General features: G+C 38.7%; 2 protein-coding genes across 3 annotated transcripts in view; one reads left to right on the top strand and one right to left on the bottom strand.

Moving 5' to 3' along the window:
- Positions 1-1603: 1603 nt before the first annotated feature.
- axdnd1 (axonemal dynein light chain domain containing 1) lies at positions 1604-14213 on the bottom strand. Its single transcript, XM_030083678.1, has 24 exons — positions 14144-14213; positions 12517-12686; positions 12071-12174; positions 11757-11847; positions 11296-11381; positions 11145-11201; positions 10926-11034; positions 8676-8797; positions 8299-8439; positions 8020-8124; positions 7533-7653; positions 7126-7227; positions 6866-7032; positions 6633-6702; positions 5727-5946; positions 5398-5608; positions 4577-4670; positions 4184-4371; positions 3839-3929; positions 3597-3731; positions 2473-2574; positions 2286-2377; positions 1772-1911; positions 1604-1665 (listed from the first exon to the last, which is right to left on the bottom strand). The coding sequence occupies exons 1-24, from the start codon at positions 14211-14213 to the stop codon at positions 1604-1606; spliced, it is 2850 nt and encodes a 949-aa protein (XP_029939538.1).
- Positions 14214-15535: 1322 nt separating this feature from the next.
- crb1 (crumbs cell polarity complex component 1) overlaps positions 15536-20773 on the top strand; it is a 30191-nt gene continuing 24953 nt past the window's right edge. The window contains exons 1-2 of one of the 2 annotated variants that reach the window (XM_030083254.1): positions 15536-15709; positions 20327-20563. In XM_030083254.1, the coding sequence (XP_029939114.1) occupies positions 15634-15709; positions 20327-20563 (313 nt within the window). In that variant the 5' untranslated portion in view covers positions 15536-15633. The remainder of the gene's footprint in view (positions 15710-20326; positions 20564-20773) is intronic. The other variant, XM_030083255.1, reaches the window with a different exon arrangement.

The following is a 20773-nucleotide window of genomic DNA, read 5'->3' as shown; positions in this document are numbered from 1 at the left end:
AAACAATACCTCATCCTACCATCAAACAACACACTAATGCTTACTTTTATTGAGCCAAGCAAACCTATATGCCTCAAAAAGCAGAATAAAGTCACAAACCAGTTCACAAACTTGTTCTGAAGAACAAATACACATTGTGTGCACACACACAACTGCAGCCTGAGTGACAGCTGTCAATCTCAGAGCGTCCGCTGTCCATGGTGCTGAAAGATCAAATAAAAACTCACTGGCTAAATCTGTGCTATCTTTGATACAGCTTAAATATAAAATGAACACAGCTGGTCTAAAATTACACAATCTATTCAGATAGATATAGATATCTTTTGGAATTCACGTATATTAGAAAAAAAATACACTCGGCAGTCCCTTGTACACAAGGCACATTCAAATAGGCAGGTGTTTCAGACCACGGCATTCTGATAAAGATAATATTTTTGAAGGTTTCACTGACTCACCAGTGGCTCCGATGTTAGGTTTTGGGTAGTACCGCTAGCGGCTAGCATAGTGTTTAGCATACTGTTTAACTTCCCTCCAAAGAGTTCAGATCAAGTGCAAAAGAAAAAACTGGTTCATGCCGCACAGCCAATCAGCGCTGGCTTACAGCTCTGATGCATTCATGGACAGTCTTAATGTAAGAATTGGCAAATTGGAGCCCACAATCATGCGTACACCTTCTCGCACACACTGCACATTTTATTATAATGTATTTACGCGTAAATGTGAACACATCACATGCCCTATGACCTTGTGGGCCCTGGGGCGACCGTCCCCTTGGTCCCACTCTGGCTCCGCTACAGTTTCTGACACATCCAGCTGATTGAGATTGAACTGAAGCAGCAAAACATCTAAAACAAACAGGTTAGTGCCACTTCGGAAGAGGGAGGGACAGTAGCTCAACCGTAGTTGAAAAATCTAAACAGATAAATAAATAAAATGTCCTAGGCCTTGAGCAAACAACTAATTATTCCTTCTGAATCTCAAAATGGGAAAATCTATGAAAAGTTGTATCACTTATTTTCACACTCATAACCAATAAGCTAAGACGTTTCAAACTTTTTTAAAATTGTGATGATTAAAATATTTGTGACAATAATTCAGATCTTCACTTCCAATAGTTTGAAATTTGATTTTTTTTTTTTTTTTTTTTTTAAAGACAAGTATAGCAAGAAATAAATAGTGTGCAATAAATCTACAGGAAAAATAAGTCAGTTTGACAGTTCTTTTTGAAATTTAGGGTAGGGGCAAATTATTTTTCTGTTGGTTTGTAATGTTTGGGATGCACCTTTAAATTCATGTAACCCAGTTAAAAAACAAAGATCCAGAAATGGATGAAGAATTTATTATTGTTTCACAAAGTCAAAACACATTTACTGTTACATGCAGCCAAGCACTTTCTGGAAAAGCCACAGCAAGGCAAACTCTACAATATCATTATTTGTTCTCATATAACAGCAGTTCAACCTCCAGATCCACACTCTGATTTTACTGTTGTTCAATCATAAACAAACAAATACCAATAAACTGTGAGAATAGTGCATACAGAGTTTCAACACCATCGGATCACCGTTTCCTTGTCTTTTTGTTGCTGCTTGTTGGTTTGCTTTCAGCTGATTTCTTTGTCGGAGTTGGAGTTGTCACCATTTGTGTGGAAGGCAGAACTATTTTCTGTTTTTCTTGAACACAAACAGAGAAGCATACATAGATTCAATGCCATAATATCAGCCTCTCTGCAATAGTGACAAGTTAAAACAATTAGTTGTTAGGACAGTACCTTCACTACTTTTGGTGTCCGGAGTAGGATGATTGCGCCGTTGTCTCTCCAGATCTTGAATCTTCTCCAGGGCAGCATGCAGGGCCTCCTCAGCTTTTAGGGCTCGCTGCTCAGCAATCTTTACTCGCACCTCAGAGTCACTGAAAAACAGCAGATGAGATCTGTGGATGACTGGATTTCTATGGGTGTCTGTTTTTAATAAATAATTTTAGTTTTAAGCTATCTTGGTCACCACAGTGTGAATGTAGAATACACTTTTTTATTCTTTATGCTCGCTACCAATGTTATGTGATTTGATTTGATAGATTTACAAAGTATGCCTCATTTCACTCTGCAGTGAGCCACTTTCTTGGTGCATAAATAAATAAATAAATAAAAAAAAATCAGCTTGCTATAGTGGTTATATTTATATTAAAAGGTTATATTGATATAAACTGCGCATACAGGTTCCTCTGTGATATCCCATGCAAAATCCCCAAAACAAAATCATGTACGTGAAAGAAAGTAAACTTACTGCAGTTCTTGTTGTAATAATCCAACTGTAGTCAGATCACTATAAGCTTTCTGGGCTTCTTCTGTCACTGGAGACATAACCAGTGCATCCATCTGATAGACAAGGTCAGAAAAAGACATGTTGCTGAGTTTAATAGATGTTAAAAGACATGTGATTAAAAATAAATTGTCTGATTTAACTGTCTGACCCCATTCAGGTGGACACTGCTTTCTTCCAGTTTTCTCTGTGTGATGTTTCTATCATAGTTTATGAGCTTCACAACAGGGCTGTCAAAAATCGCTACCTTCCCCTGCAGGACAAAACAACAGTTTTTCATTAGTCTAATAAATCATCTAAAAAATGATGTCTACTTTCATAAAATAAAAACTACTTTTCATCCAAGAAAATTGCATTTAAATCCTTAAAATCACAAAGATAATTAGCATTTACATCAGTAGAACAAGGCATTCGATCTAATCCAGGATGACTTTCGTGAAATCAAGATACACCCTGGACTGGGCAACAGTTAATAACAAAGCAAACACATACAGACACACACACATTTTACACATACAGACAATTTTGAGAGACTAATAACCTTAAATACATAATTTTGGATTGTAGGTGGAAACTGGAGGACCCAGAGAAAATCCATGTAAACACAAGAAGAAAATGAAAACTCCATACAGAAATGATCAGAAGCCCAACCTGGAATCGAACACCAGAGACCTTTTGGCTAAGTTACAAGAGCACTGACCGCTTCACCAGTGTGGGAAATCACATTTCTTAACAAGCAAAATAATCAGTGATTTATCTATACTGTATAAAACAAACCTGCAAACAAAATGTGTCTCAAGGATTATTTGTTCATTTAGTGTGTTAAAAAATACGTGTGTTCGAACTGTTACTCTGACAAACCTTTTCTGGTCCCGCTTCAGTTTCATCTTTGATCTGTTTGGTCTCACTGTCTGATGCAGGATCAGCTAATACAGTTTCCTCCACCTATACACACACACACACACACACACACACACACACACACACACACACGCACATAAAGACACAGAGTTTACATGTCTCATATCAATTTCCAGAAAGTTTGCATTTTAGCTGGTCTACATTCAAGTTGGTGGCTGAACTTAGTAACAGCTCTGTTTCATTGTATCATTGTCAATGTCATCTAAAACCATGCTTTCAGTCAAGGTGACATTTTTTTTTAATGAAAAAGGACTTCTTGCTGGGAACTATGTGCAGTTGTGTTCATCCTCATCTTATTTATCGACTTTAGTCAGTCTGAAACACATATGTTTGTGTGCTGATTTGAATTCCCACCGTCTTGCCAGGAGGACAAACAGGATCGCTGCTGTTGTGGCTGAGCACAGCCTGTTTGATTGAGAGCTCCACTTGAGCACTTATAACCCCTGAGAGCAGTATTTTATAGATTTCCACCCAGTTAACAGACTCGGCCTGCAGACAGAGACAGGTTTGTCATATAAAGACATTTTCAAAACAGAGCTGTATATTGCTACGTATTATCTGCTGTTCTTTTGAATTTGCACGAGTCAGTTGTTCACCTGCAGTGCACTACACTCCGCCATTCCACTTTCACGCTCATCTTTTTGAAAGTTCAGGGTGACCTGTTCCTCCATTATCAGGTTACATAAGCTGAAGTTAAAAGAAAAAAAAAGAAGAAGCTAAAGCTACAGTCAAGATAAATGCAAATAATTTCAGTGCTTTTTTTTTTTTTTTTTTTACACACATTATCACAGATAACAGTTATACTGGTGCTTGGAGAAGACAGTAAAGTTGACTTCTAAAAAAAAAAAAAAAAGTGGTACCTGTGATAAAAAGCATTTGTCAAACAAAAGGAACCTAAAAATAAACCCCTCAAAAACTCAATAAATGATAAATACCGGTACCTGGTGATGTGACCAGACAAATTGTCCAGGTTCTTTGAAATCATCTGGCCATCGTCCTCCAGAGTCTGCAGCGAGATGTCTTTCATGTAGTGAAGTTCCTCTTGAGTCTGTTCCTCATTATGGTCAGGGACCATAAGGAGTAAGAGATCTAACATCCAACGAGTCTGAGCCTTCTGAAGCGAGTTGACCTGGCAGGGGAGCAAAGACTGAAACCTGAGATGAAATTATTATTTTACAACCAAATCTCCAACAAACCTCTGATGGGGAATATACACTCCAGTCTTCAGCCACACACGTTTACTTAACTTATAAAAATCAACCTAAGTTATGCAGATCGGGCTGCACTTTTAATTCAAATAACTTTCATCAAAATCAGTGACGGTTGTTATTCACCTCTTCATGGAGTCTCTGGTTCTCACCCTCAGTGAAGTTAGACAAGTTGGTTATGAACTCCTGAACTTTATCCAACACCTTTTCTGTTTCGGAACTGATCAAATTAAAACAGGTTGGGCAGAATTTTAGTACAACCAAGAATATGTACATATCAAAATACATTTAACCTCATCACTATATAGACTGAACATATTTCTATTTTACAAAGAAAAACTGAAAGGCCAGAGATGGATATTTAGCCTAAGAATGTTAGTGCCACTGTGCAGGTGTTGTGCTTTGCACTCTGTTTGGTCTTCTTCTGGTCTTTTTGTGTTGTTCTGGTTTTATTATCCATGCAGTTGTTTCAAGTTGTGTTTATGTTTTATGTATTTTTATTACATGTTGCTGTCTGTACACTTTCTCACCCATCATCTCCTGTAACTTGCTGCTCTCTCACGGGCAATTTGTCAGCTGCAGAGATGTTTACTTCTCAGTCCAAGCATGTTTTCTGTAGTCCTGCTAGTTACCAGTTTGACTCTCATGTTTGTGTCCACAGGAGACATCATTCCAGCCATTACCATGTCAAGCTTTTGTATCTTTTGTTACTTCTGGGTACAAGTTTTGAACGTTCAACTTTTTACCATTTCTTAGATTTCTCTTGTTTGTTCCTCTGCATGCTGGACTGCCTCACAGAGTGTACTGATCTCTGCTTTATTGGACTAAGCATGAATGATCAAAAATCAAGTCTGGAAGTCATGTGATTAAGTCTAAGAAACTTTTTTTTTCTTCAAGCGGTGTCACATACCCTTGACGCAAGGTTTAATAACAGTGAAAAAACTTACGATAGTTGGTTCTCGTCTGTCTTGTTCTCCGGCTGTATGACAGAGATGTGATGTAAAGCCTCTTCAGACAAACTCTGGCAATCCTGCAGTGCTTTTTCCAGCTTCAGCCATTCAGACACAGGTATGTTTTCTGGCCATCCATTCATTGCATCAGTTCTGGACACCCATGACTGCATTAAGTCAATCAGCAAAGTGATTTTTTTATGAATCCCTGAAACAGCACAGAATGATTTAATCTACTTTCCATTTACTATGATTCAGATAAGAAAATTACACAAAATAAGCATGTTTAGGAGTCTACAGTAATTGTTTATTACTTCAGTGCTCACCGTTCTCTCCAGTGACCTGTGATTCCAGGTGATTGAGAAGTTCTGAAAGGAGGCTGTCCAGTTCTTTTAGGACCTGATGGCCACCAGGAAGCTCACTACCGGGAGAGAAGTGTCTTCTGAACAGCTGAAAGCTCATATTAATCCATTTTTCCTGAATACTACGAAGTTCACTAAGTGTCTGTTGGCAGCAGAGCTGTTTTTCACCTTGGTAGGACTCACACTGGAGAGACAAAATCTATAGAAACAGAGAACAGAGGACTTTTGCAGTTCATTGTTGAAATTGTTCAGTAATATTGTTTCATAATGCATATCTATTACTCAGTTATCATCTGTTTTTATATAGACTGGATGGAGTGGGCTGAAACCTTTTCCAGGTCATTAGAGAGGCATACAACAGATCATGTGTGAGCTGCACAGCCCAGATAATACTCACACAAATACAGGTATGTCATGCAAATTCCACATAAAGAGGCCACTGCTCAGAAGCAAACATGGATGTGATCAATGTGAAGTGAAAAGAACCAAACAACTGACCACTCCAACACTTTGCTACTTATTATCCCCACTTGCAAGGAGTATCAAATTAAGTGGCCAATGAATTATGAAAAAAGAAATACCAGTATGCAGAGGTTCATATCTAGGTGCTAAATCAAATATTCACTCGAAACCCAAAAGCTTTCCAGATAACTTTATACTGTTGAATCAATATTTTGTTTGAAAAAAAACAAACTTTGAAACAGATGACAGAGTGAGATGCATCAGATTACTTTCAGAGCTTAGACAGTTGAAAACAATAACTTGTTGTGAGTACATCAAAAAGCTGAAACAAGAAAGTAAATGCAGATTTAATGCATTTCATCACTGAAATTTCTAACCAGAATGATGAAATCCTGAGCAACGTCTTACCTCTGACCAACTTAGTAAATCATCATGAATCTCCTCCATTGAATGTTTGTCGTATTTTGGCTCAGGGGACCTTAAAAGAAAATAAAGCATGATTAACAGAATTAAACCAGGATAACACCCAGTAATATAAAGGATTACATAGACAACTTTAAAAAAAATACAGAGAAGACAATTCGAAACATTTAAGAATTTTGTTCAGTTTTTTTTTTTTTGTTTTTTTTTACTTTTCTTACTTATTCTGTGCAGCAAAAAAGGAAAGCCATCTGGTGATGCCTTGCTTGATAGCAGTAATCTGAGAGCATTTAGCATGCTCAGTCTCCTTAAGCTGGGACATGAAAGCCGTAAACTGCTGTCTCCAGATGTCAGCAAGCCCCATGACAATATCCAGGTCCTCTGTACTCTATGGCAAGAGAGCATCACAGTTCAGAAGATTCATCTGCCTCTTTGGTTTTCAGTATTGTAGAAACAAATTAAAATAGGCAATGTGTTTTACCTTTGAAGTGATGTACAGGATACAGTGTTCCGCTGACTTGAACCAGCTTTGTTCACTGATATGGAGTTGACTGACCAGCTGCAGTTTTTTAGTACTGATCACCTGACAAACCCAGTACCAAAGATATTAAAAATTGATTTGCTAATATTTAACTGTGTGAAATGTTTTCTCTGCATTCAACAATTAATTATGGCTTGATAACAAAGAAAAAAAAAATTGAACAAAACATCAGCAACTTTGTAAAATCCCATCTTGTGAACATTTTGACAAAACAGCCCATATAATCAACTATTTTAGCCTTTGTTTCCATAGCCAAACTTAGTTCAGCTCCTATTACGACACATTAGAGTGTCACATTAAAAATGAGGGACAGCAAAAGAAAAGAACCACTTCATAACCTTGCTCACCTTGAGTGCAAGGGAGAAGGTACACTGGCTCCAGCAGTCCCTCTCTTCGGTCATTTGGAGCAGCTGAGCCTCAAGTCGCGCCCTCTGCAGCTCATACAGCTCATGGTAACCCTGGACCACACTAGGCATAAAGATCGTTAAGAGTTTTTTTGAGGCTTATCTAATGTATACTTAGTGAACTGTTGCTATTATGTCTTGTGCTCTCACATCACGAAAATCACATGAATACAATAACTGCTCATGTGTACAATAAGAACATTGCTGACACAAACATATCTGTGAATTGTAAATGGAACTGTTTCAAAATAATTACTCTGTACTTAAATTTTTTGTATTTCCAACATAAATGTAACAGATTGGCTTAATATGATTCACATGTATCAAGCAGATAAATAACGTTCATGAATCTGGCGACTTTAAGGAAGTATAAACTTGATTAGTTTGTGTCTTGGACAAAATGTGAGTTCCTGTTTTATAGCAGTCTGACTCTGAGTTGGTGTGAGTCTGCTTGAGGGACTCTGCCAGCTGTCGATGTGCATGTTCCGCCTGCTGTGAAACAAAGGCATCATGGTCTCGGATTTTGGACAACTCCCTGTGAAAACACACACCATATTGATTACTAAAAAGGGAATGCTGACAAGCCTTTTACATGAAGTTACGGAACACCATTGTTAACATTCTTACTTCTTATTTTATTCTCAGTCCATCAACAAGTTCCTAAAATGTCACTTATAATAACTGAGCTGCATGTATCTGACTTACGTACATGTTCAGTTCCTGAATGGATGTCTTGATACGGTGGATCTCCTTAGTGAGCTGGCGATCCAGAGAGCGCTGTGCTACTGCCTCAGTGTGCAAAGCCTTCAGCTGGAGTGGGATTCGGTCAAGCAGGGACTGGTAACGCTGTCTAAACAAAGACCCACAGAGGATGCTTGTATTAAAAGCCTGGGATTATCACTGGGATATTCCATGTTTGTCAGAAATATGTTTCAGGAAGTAACAGCTTTGCATCTTGCAGAGCCATGCTTTGTTTCAACCATGCATTCATATGTTGCTGTTTTAGTTTGAAATGAGGTTGTAAATGTTATGAAATTCGCAAAACAAACACTGGCTATGTATTGTCTTAATACACTGGCTGCTAACCTGAGTTTAGCGAGTAGCTGTCCTCTCTCAGCGCAGCCGACGCTCACCTGTCTGATGAGTTCATGGAAAACAATGTTGTAGATGTTTTGCTCAACCTTAACCAGCTCAAGCAGGCCTTCCAGCTGTAGAAAAAGTAATTGTAAGATTTATGAAATGTACATCCTTACTATAATCTGTAAGCATATTTGATCATACAAAATAATAGACATTCAGTAACAGGAGTTTATAATACTGACAAAGAGAAATAATTTCATTTTAAATTTAAAATGTCTCAGTACTTTGCATTTTTGAACATACTTGTGTTCAGATATGCATATGATTACATCCAGAGAAAAGTCACTCTCAAACATGGGTATATTTCTATTGACTTCAAGTCCATTTTGTGAGTACAAACAGTGTGTTTGCTTTGAATAAAACTGAATGGAAAGAAGTCTTCAAACATCCCAGGTACGGTGTTCTAGGAATTATGTACAACCCAAAGTTTAAGGATTCCTAAAAACTTGAATCCAAAACGGTTGCATAATGACAACAACAATTTATATAAAACAACCAGATAAAAAAAAAAAAATATCCAGTGAAATGAAAACCTTATGTAGCCGAATGGGCCTCAGATTAATCAATTCACCTCACTTAAATATTCATAAAATCTAGAATTGATTATACCTAGTTAAATTTGGAAATGGTGACAACGCTAGCTGATTAAACAGCAAATAACCCTGCCTAAAAAAGGCAACACAAGTCAGTGGACTGAGGGAACGACGGACCACAGAATAGAAAGTACATTAATCTTTATTTTGACATCACCATCCTTTAAAACACATAATTGTAAAATATTTGTATCTCATTCATTCGTCCAATCACAACCAACATAAAAAGAAAAGAGTACACTGTGCGTGTACCTGGACCCACCAAATCTCTGGGCTCGATGCCCTTCTTCCTTTTATTAACAGGACCACAGTCTCCCCAATTGTATATTACCAGTCGTTGCGTCACAAATGTCCCGCACCCTCGCGGTCCGTGAAGGAGGAGCGGCGTAAAGAGGTGGAGCGGAGCTTTTAAACTGTTGAAGAGGAGGAGAGCAGCTGCAGATCGGGCGGAAGGGGAGGCCCGCCACTGGGAGCCAAAGTTGCTGGAGTTATACGCGCAGACTCGAGGTGTGCGTCACAGCAGCAGCTCAATGCTCGCATCACGTTCAGAACAATACACGGGATCACTGACACACGCCCGTCGGAGAAAAGGAGGTCCCCTCGCAACAACCAGGGAAGCGCAATAACTCAGGCGACAAGAGGGACAGCGCTCAGCTCAGCGCTGATGAGCCCAACAGCGTAGTAAAGTTTGTGAATCAAGCAGATTGACGCCCTGCTTCGAGCAGGCTTCTGTGTGACTGCCAGAGGTGAGGGGAGAGCGCAGCAGGTGTAGCGAGTTGCTCTAATCAAGGGTTGGGCTTGGCGTGATTGGTGGCCGACAGGTGTGCGCGTACCACCACACTTATAATATAATTTTCAAAAAATGATTGGCAAATTTCATTCATTTGACTGCAGAATCTTTGAATGCATCAGCAGCCTCTAGTGGTCACCTGTCATCATCCAGAAGTCTTCTGCTTCAACCTTCACCTTTTTTTTTTTTTTTTTTCGCTGTGATGAGTTCAATGTTGTATTAGTGATTTTAGTCAAAGCTGAGTTAGGACTTACTACCAAACAGTTTAAAATCACTTCACTTTTTTGTTTTCAGATAATTCTTTGCTCAACTATATGTGTGTCCCAAAGGATCCAAGAACTTCACTTCAGACCAAAGTTTTAGGGTTCTCTCTAAAATAACTTGTTGATATTGCATGTTTTCATTCCTGTGACACATTTAGCATCATCATGCAGCAAAGCAGCGTCACAGCATAACTGAATTTCATCCTGGTTTTGTAGCTCATAGGTTTTAGTTAATATTCTAATTATGCTAAATTGATTCAACTGCACGCTAAAATGGGTACTTAAAAAGAGGCCACTATTAATTCAGATGAACACTGTACAGTAATAGTGATCCTGTATATGAAGTATGGGCATTGTGACCCACATTTACTTTGTCATTCCAGATAATGCGTGAGTTTTGTGCAATTTTTTTTTTTTTTTTTTTTTTTTTTTTGGAAAATGTGTTCAAAATGTGAAATTTTTGGTATAACTCATGAAGGTGGCACATTTGTAGTGTCAGACACAGAGACACTGCCCAGCCTGCTTATTCCCATATTGTTTGTCTGCTTACTTGGGAGAGTTCTGTCAGCTCCTCACTCGGCTTATCAACACCGGCCTTCTCCAGCATGTCGTCCATCATCCTCATCAGTTGGACTGCTTCCATCCTGCCACTAGGCCTTCTGAACACAAAAGACAAAAACAAATCTGTAAAAGTATTGTTATAACTACATTATCCTATCTACTAAAAGACAGAACTTATGTATAGATTTATTCAAATTTGTAGAATTACAGTGAAGGGAGGACTCGGAGCTTCTGGTCATCATCCTTCAGTTGTACTGTGAATGCACTGACGAAGACAAATAAAAGCAAAGTTGAGAGAAAAAAATTATGTTTAAAACATGCAAACATGAATAGAATGACAAATCAAATCAAAGACTCACTCCTCATAGAACTGAAGTTTCTGTATCCCTTTGTTTTTCACCATGCGATATTCTTCTGGGATCAAATTTTCTGGGAGACTCATGTTCTGAAAGACAGAATGATCCCGTCATATTGTTTGTGCCATGGAAAGATGGTAAAAACAAGGAGATAAAAATCAGTAAGTGAGGCACATTATGCAACTTTTTACAGCTCAACATAAAGCAAGTGTTGTATCTGAGCAGTCTTGTGAACGTTACAAAATTTAAGCTTAGAACCATTTTTAAGCTTACAAACTGCAAATAGATAAGAAATATGGACATGAAATCAGTTGTTCCTATTCACTCTTTGATGACACTCTTGTACACAATAGGTTAAATGACATTGAAAACATTAATTGAAGGAACGCAGACAGTCAAACCCTTTCAGCTGTAGATATTTCAGAGAGTTAGAAGATAAAAACATATGAGTCGAAGATCCTTGCCTGTTTGTCAGTGATGTTCTTCTCAGTCACAGGTGGGAGAGGTGTTGTCTTCTTCTGTGTTATCACAGCATCACACAAGAACGAAATATCCCTTGTGTACATACCAGTTGTACAGAAAACACAAAATATCCTTTACTCATCAAGGTAACTGCTGGATGACAACCCGATGTTTATGTGGCTTTCATTTAAAATTAACGATCCTACTGCCAAATCAAGTATCACACTGATTTTTAAAAACAGCTTTGAGAGGCCTTTACAGTTACAATTGGGAACGTGCTTGTCTCATAAATAAATGTCTCATTAGTTTAACTGACCTGCCAGCTCCAGTCAGGGATGTTGGCTGCTCCAGAAAGTAGTTATATTTCTTGCGTCCAATTGGATGATGCCAGACTGCATCTGGTCGTCTGATTCCACAACCCTGTTAACAAAGTTGGCTTAACATCAGTCAAAACAATCATGAAGTCTGGTGCTTCATTTATTCAAAGATGCCTCAGTTATTTCAAACTTTCTTTAAAAAGCATTCATGATCAAAAGATCACACTTTTTTGCCAGGCAGTTTGTGTCAATCAGCGGTATAAATTCTCTCTGTCAGACCAATACAATGCTTCACACCTCTTCCTGCTAACATCACACACAGAAGGACACTGGGATGAAAATGTATCAACATTTTTTCACATTACTACAATGGAAATCACTTTGGACAAATATAAAGGCATCAATAAGAAAATGCAAATCTGCCTCTAGTAGAGTTTGTGGTTACCTTGCAGTGCCGATGGTGTGCTGTGTGCCCCATTCCACTCTTGCTACCGACAGTGGAGGTAAGGCTGAGTAGAAGTTCGTGTGGAATGATGTTTGCGTTAGATGATTGATGTTTGCCTGGAAGTTGAAGTTTTCCACAGTTCGCCTGGCCTTGAAAAGTCACTTCACCCACTATGGGAGGAAAAAACAAAGAAAACCAAAAACTAAAACTGCACACACATATAAAATTAGATCTAATTAATTTTAGGGACACCAATTAAGCTTAGATACTGTGGGAGGAAATGCAAGCACCCAAAGAAAATCCATCCATCCTCAAACAAGGAGAATATGCAAACTTCACACCAAAGGCAGACTTGAAAGATAACATCTTGTCTGTGTGGCAGAACCTGAACCCCCCCCCCCCCCCCCCATAGTCCCTGCCCACCCCTTCCTTTAAAAGAAAGGTTTCATCCTTTTGAAAGGGAGTTTCTCCTTTCCACAGTTGTATATGCTTGCTCATGTGGAAATGTTGGGGTTTTATCAGTAAAAGTTCCTAAAAATGACTGTCTTGTACTTGGCACTATATAAAGAAAGCTGAATTGAAGTGAATGATGAGTTGTGTTATTCATATGTCATGATAATTTAAATGAAAGTGCATAATGTGAAATAATGATAATATTGATAATATTTGCATTAAATGCTTAATACTTTTCTTTAATATGATGCACTTTATTGTGTTGTGTATATTGTTTTGTAAAAAAAAAAAAAAGGTGCTTTAAAACCGATACATTGTTGCCAACTCCTCAGTGAGGAAAGTTCTAAATGACATCATCATCTAATTTGCAAAGCTGCTCATTTGCATATCTAGGTCAAATTAGATGATGACGTCTTTCAAAACTGATACATTGTTACAAACTCCTCAGTGAGGAACGTTCTATATGATGTCATCATCTTAGCTGCATAGCTGCTCATTTGCATATCTTGGTCAAATTGAGCTTTATCTTCAAAACCAGTGATGAGAGTAACGACATTACTATTTTTAGTAATGGGCAATCTAACTAACTGGTACTGACAATATGAGGGGTGGTTACATTTTCATAATTCAGCACTTTCAGCTTGTTTTTTTTTCTTCTTCTGGTGTCCAGCTGAACTAACAGTGCATGAAGTTTGTGTACAGAAAGAAATAACTGTATTGGTACATGACAAAACAGAGAGCCCTGATCATTCAAAGGCAGCTTTCAAATGGAAATACAGACATCTATTGACATGTGTCTATTGTGTTTCATTTTACTTTTACAAATATACAAATGCTATCCACAATTAAAAATCTTAAAAATTTCATTGGTGTCTTGTCATACATTATTACACAGCAACATTTGAATAATTTAGATTAGTGTAGTGTTTCTTGTTTGTAATTTACTCTGTCAAATGTCCATTTATTTAATATATTCAGTTTTATAATAATTAAACATGCATCTCAAAGTTCCATTAACAGGGCATCCAAACTCTTTGACATATTTAAAAGCATTTTTTCAAGTGATTTCCATGAGGCTGAATAGGTGTGTGCTGTGACAGTACGAGGCCTTGCTTTGTGTTTGTTCTGCCACATTAACCCAGCGTCCCCCTGGCTGTGAATATATGCCCGTCACCTGAAGAGTCCCGAGCTTCCTCCGGCCTCGGTAAAGTCGGCGCTGAGTTCGGTCTCATGGGCGCAGACATCCTGGGCTCGCGGCGAAAACCCCAAATTAAGCCTTGGGATTATAAAACTCTGACATGCTCGTAGTGGGTTTAAGGTTACGTTCAGAAAATACCGTTCTTTCCTTCAACTTCCTGTTGAGGTTGCTAGGATATCATGTAAGCGTCTCCATGGATACACAAGTGCATTCTTTTTGATTGACGAGGGATCAGGTGTTGGTGATTCCAGACTAACTCAGAAATTGGAATATTGATTGTTGTTTTGGGTTTTTTTCCCCTCCTTTGTTAATTAAGAGAACTTAGAGCTGCAATTAATTTATTAATGTTAGAACCAAAAGTGATTTAAGTCTATTTTAAGTAACTGGATACTTTTTTGTACTCGTGTTTAATATAGAATGAGTTTATTAAAGCAGTGGTATTGTTACCTCATAATGATAATAGCTTTGGAGGATTTCTGTATGGTGTTATGTTTCCCCCTATGCGTGGGTTTTCAATAGGTGTGAAAAATGCCTTTCAGATTAATTCTTCAATTGCCTGTAGCTGTCAACCCCTCTACATTTGTCCTGTGATGACCTGATATTGGGTGGACCCTGCCTATGAGCATTGAGCAAGGGGTTTAACATTTACACTATATAGCCTAAATCATTATTGTAAATCAATCAGTATCAATGTTATTATTGTGGTGTACCTTGTTAATTGTGTTCTTTTTTTTAATATTGTAGTTGTTTTTGTTTTTCTTCTCTGTTATTTTCTTGTTTGATTGTTTTGCTTGATGGTTGGCTTAAAAGTTTTATTAAAAAGAAAATTTAAACACAACTTATCTAAAGATAATGACAATATTTTTTCTGTCTTGATTAACAGTGTTGCTAGTAATTGAAAATATGTTAATACTGCACACAATAAATGAGTAACACATATTGCAAAACGATTATAGGAATACATTAAAAAGTGCAGTGTGTCCACAGGGGACTGACAACATTAAAACAATCCAAACAATTTCTTAATCGTTTTTATTAGCTACAGCAAGTGAAGCGTTTTTTCCTCAATATTTTTCTCTAATTGATTAAAGAGAGCGAGAGAGAGATTCATGCTGTATTTTTTTTCTGATAGAGAAGCGCATATTCATTCACCTTTGCTTTAAAATCAAAGTGTAATATATCCACCTTCTTCTTATTCCCTTCAAAGTATGGATGCTGGAGCTCAAAGTAACCTCCCTCTCTGCTCTGGACGTGTGGTGGGTGTAGCCCCTTGAACGCCCCGCAGTCGTCTTCTTTAAATTCATGTGTGATTGGGGCTCTTGATGGTGCTCCAGTCAGACCAGAAGTGAGCATCAAGTGGACCTGGAGTTGACAACAGCTGAGCCGCAGCAGGCAGCTGAGGCAGGAGCTGGAGCAGAAAAATCCGGGCTGGAAGACAGCAAACAGGATGATGTCCTGGCGTGATTATGGATTTAATTCGTTATTGCAATTTTGAACTACTGGCCTGCGCGATTCTCATCTCATCGCTGTTTGTGATAGATGGTGAGTGTCTATTTCCATCATTTTGGCTATGAATTTATATGCTTCGACTGTACTTTTTACACATGGCAAAGTTGTTATTGGTATCAAGTTATGTTGGCAATCGACCATCTTCTTTTCAGGTTTTAAAGAGGGGAATTGACATTTGCATTGATTTTATTTATTGATTGGTTGACTGATTTATTATTGTTATTTTATTTTATTTTAAGTATTTATTTTTACAATTATTAACCCCCAAAGTGATGTAAGCTGTGTATAACGTGACTCCATCCCCTGCATGCTGAATTTGACTTCAGTATGGGCTTGAATTTGAATCAGGTCTCCAGCTTGAATTTCAATTGCAAGACTGTGGGGTGACATCATTGCTTGTAGTAATCACTGCACATTTCAAGGGACTGAAAAGATGAATAAATAGATCCAAGAATAGTGGGAGGAGGGGGTAATATAGTGACCCATTGGGGTGTAAAAGCAGAAGACTGGAGGGTCAGCAATGTGCATAAGAGAATACAAAAATGAAGAGGCTGTTGTATGTTTCTGGTGGTTTAGGAAAGATCCAATAAGGACATGTCTTCTTATCGCCCTTGAGCCAAACAGACACATAAAGCAGCAACAACATGCATCAGTGTGGAGGAGGTGTCAGGTGCTCCACATGTGCCATTGGAAAGCCTCCAGATAGGGCCCAACAAAGGCCCTTGGACCTAATTTGCATATGAAAAAAGCCTTACATGCTGCAGGAGGGGATGTGTGGATGGATAGAGCTTCGTCTCAAATGAGGAGCTGAATCCTCTGAACTCTGCCTCAGGGGAATACACCAGTAGAGTCAGTGGAAAAAATACAGAAATAAGCTTTTAGAATTTAATCAAGAAATATATTCATCAGCAAAAGTTACATGCTCTGGCCACACATCTCAGAAAAACCTGCAATCTGGTCTCAGTATTAGCTTTTAGTATAATGACTGGCGATGTAGGCATATGGTCACTGCAATCACTACTACTGATACCCTTGATCTCTATCATACCCCAAGGACATATGCTATACCTCTGTCACACTGAGTCAAGTCTAGACGTACATAAGCTTCTGCCAGAGAACCCTGCTGCTGTCTGTGGAACTGAATGACCTCCAGCAATGACTCCGGATTGGGGTCTGATTTAAGGATGATGGAGCACCGAGTCTAATTGCGGTTTTGTCTGTGTTTTTGTGGCCTACCAGCATGATTGTGCACTTGAGAAATGATTGCTGCATGTGATTGCTGGAACAATAGCTCAGCTTACATTTAAAGCTTAATAATGATTTGGATTTGTAACTTTTATTGAGATTAATCCCAAAAAAGTGCACTGTGGGTCCCTGAACAAGAACCTCGGCCCCCACCAGCACCCCCGAAATCATGTACTGTGTGGCTGCCTTCCAATGAGTCAATTCACTGAGGACATTTCTCCATAGAAATTAACTACAGCATGTTAAAATTACATTTTAAAAATAATTACCTGCAACACTTTAAAGTGCCACCATATTCCCCAAAATACCGTACATATATTCAGTTTAAAATGTTCCCAAACAAGCTGTAGCCTTGTTATCTCATGAATGCAATGCGTCTCAGCTGATGTGAAGCCTTTTATTTATGTAATCATGTTCTTACCATGCCATATTCTTATGCACATGAATTATGAGGATCACTGTCAGCTGTTCTCATTTGTTCAGCCTGGAATATGCCAATTCTCAGATGCTTCGCCAGTAGCTATTTGCTTTTGCTATTTTCAAGCATATGTTAATAACTGAAGGGAGTCACTCTAAAGGCAGATATAATATATGTATTTTGAGGGAAAGAGGGATGGAAAAACAGTGCTTCTTCACAGGGTTGATCTTCTGAAGACGTTTTAGCTTATCTGGTCAAATGTTACAGTTTCTAATGCTACTACAACTGAATCATCGTAGAGATGCAGCTGTCAAACTTGATTTGTTTCAGGAGTTTATAAAGCACATTTTGTTGTTGTTGTTGTTGTTGCACCATGTCAAATTGCAATTGTGTTTTTGGCTTTTTGATTTTTTTCCACCCTAGAAGGTGTGCTAATACTACATCATAAAGAATTAGCAGGCCGAGGGTTAGGTTTGTGCAAATCCTTAAAAAGTAAAAAAAAAAAGTTTTTGTGGCAGGAGTGAGTCGATGTATACTTTGCTTTCATTTTTATCTCCGCCAAGGAGGTTATGTAATCACTTCGGTTTGTTGGTTTGTTCGTTGGTTGGTTTGTTAGCAACATTACGGAAAAAGTTATCCACGGATTGCAATGAAACTTTGTGGAAAGGCTAACTTAGAATCCATTAAATTTTGGTGGTGATCCGGATCACTGTCTGGATCCAGGAATTTTTTATCGTTGTTGGTGACTGATTTGAGCTGTGGCGGAGGTCTGCGCTCTCTGAGTGCCAAATTCTAGTGTTAAATTTCTTTCCGTTTTTGTGTGTTTTGTTCTTCTTCTTTGTAACTAGTATTCCCAAGAGAGGAGCCTGTAGAGGTGATTTGGGCTTCTGATTAGAATGCCTCTGATCACCTCCTGTTATAAGTTTACCAGGCACGTCCGACTCTGAGGAGGGCCCGAGGTCGACTGGTGACTCGCGAGAGAGATTATATCTCTGGCTTGATCTGGCAGCAGTTTGGGTTCCCTCCGAGTAGAGCTGGAGAAAGTTGCAGGACAGAGACGTCAGGGTTTCTTTCCTCTCTATACTGCTACTGTGACCCTATAAGCAGTGAAGAAGATGGAAGGATGGATGAATTAGCAAGAGCATGAGTCTGACTTGTCTAGATTTAGTCTGCAATTTTTTATTGGAACAACAAGCAACGAGATGCTGAATTTAAAGCTCAGTTGACGAAAATGAGTCAGAGCTTCTGTGGCAGTGTGGCATGTAATGATAGCTGAATATAATATATTGAAGTGTTCTAAGGAATGAATATACCTTCAATTATCAGATTGATGTTGTTGCCATGGAAACAGCCAAACACTAGACATCGTTACCATGACAAGATGCCTTCGATGATGCCTTCAAAGGAACATTAAAACACTTGTATTTGCAACATCTAATTTTTATGTCATTTATTCATCCACTCACTCACCCCCTCACTCATTCCCTCACTCATTTACTCATTCATTCATTTTAAGAATATACTGCATATGTGTGAGCTCAAGTAGCAATCAAGTGCATGTCTGCTTCAGTATTACACTAATCTGCGGTGATGGTGGTGGTGTGTGTGTGTGTGCGCGCGCACGCGTGTGTGTGTGTGTGTGTATATGTCTGTTTGTTTGTGTGTGTGTGTGTGTGTGTGTGTGTGTGTGTGTGTGTGTCTGTTTGTGTGTGTGGGTGTGTGGGTGTGTGTGTGTGCGTGTGGTAGTGGTGGGGGGGTCATGACAAAGAAATGAATAGTAAGTGGAATGAAGACATAATTTACGAGATATTATTTACTCGTATATTATATTGAAATGAGGTTTCAATGCAAAGCCAACAGTTGTGACAACTTCTACACAATAAATATAATTATCTCAATTGCACAAGATAATAGTGATAGTAGTGCTTTTTAGTGTCTTTTTATTAAATCTCCAACAGTATCACCTGCGACGGGCTTCACTTCACATCTCCTCTGTTCACCTTTTCTGCATTGCACAGAGACACAGCAAGTGAGCCCAAACTTGTCAGATTTGGACTCATCAGACTGAAGCACAGATTCTGCCGGTCTGATGTTCATTCTTTGAGTTTCTGGGCCCAAATAAATCTGTTCAGCTTGTTGCTTTTTCTTAGTAGTTGTTTTCCAGTAGCTATTTGACCATAAAGTCCTAATTGGCCCAGTCTCCTCTGAAAAGCTGATGTACAGCTGTGTCTGCTGCTACAACTCTGCATGGTGTTTATCTGAGCTCTAATCTGAGGAGCTGTTAACTTGTGATTTCTGAGGCTGGTGACTCGGATGAACTTATCCTCAGTAACAGAGGTGACTGTTAGTCTTCCTTTCCTGGGGCAGTCCTCATGTTAACCAGTCTCATTGCAGCATTTGATGTTTTTTGAGACTGCGCTTGGGGGCACATTCAGTTTTTGCATTGTTCTGGACCGACTGACCTTCACTTCTTAAAGCAAGCTGTATATACCAACTGACTTCCGCACAACATAACTGATGGGCCCAACACCATTAAGAATGCAAGAACTTCCACAAATGTACACAGATAAGGCACAGCTGTCAAGTTAAAGCCATTTCTGGTGACGACTTCATGAAGCTCATTGAGAGAAGGCCAAGGGTTTGCAGCGCTGTCAACAATGCAAAGGGTGGCTAAATTGAGGAATCTAAAACAAACATCTTTTGAGTTATTATGCACTTTTTTACTTAAGTTGTAAAGTACAAGTAGGAAGTTGGTGTTAATTTATAGCTTGGATGCCTTTAGCAAGAATCTACAATGTAAATAGTCGAGTATATAAAGAAAAACCATGTTTGAAAGCATGTTTGTGCAAATGTGTCTCCAAACTTTTGACATACAGTGTTCGTACGTTTTTATTTGTGTAAGGGGGTCAGAAGGCATTGAAATAATTGTATTTACAGCAGCTTTTAATAATGATGCACTGTGATATTAAAATGTGTTATCCTCATAGGTATATCCTCTGACAACCTGCCTCCATCTGTCGACCAGTGCTCCCCGAACCCATGCCAAAACCGGGCAATATGTCGGCTCCGTGGGGACGGATACTCTTGTTTCTGTGTGCCAGGTTTCCAGGGTGCTCACTGTCAGATCGACGTAAACGAGTGTGTTTCACAGCCCTGCAGGAATGGAGCCACCTGTGAGGACAGGGTGGGCAGATTCTCCTGTCTGTGCACCCCTGGGTTCACTGGTGAGTGCTGCTCCCTAGTGCATCTTTGACAAGTGACACAACATTTCAATTACAAAATAACACGTGGCTTTGTGATAGCATATTTATTGTGATGCAGTGCAATGTGACAAATGGGACCTCAGTTCAGGATCCATTTACTCCTGTTAATTCACAACTCCATAGTATTTTAAGGCATATGCATTATTTTCATATTGTACAAAGACACTGTGA

This window comes from Salarias fasciatus, chromosome 23 (assembly GCF_902148845.1).
Source record: "Salarias fasciatus chromosome 23, fSalaFa1.1, whole genome shotgun sequence".
NCBI classification, from domain to species: domain Eukaryota; kingdom Metazoa; phylum Chordata; class Actinopteri; order Blenniiformes; family Blenniidae; genus Salarias; species Salarias fasciatus.
The sequence above is the reverse complement of the archived record's forward strand: the minus strand, read 5'-3'. Positions and strand labels throughout refer to the sequence as shown.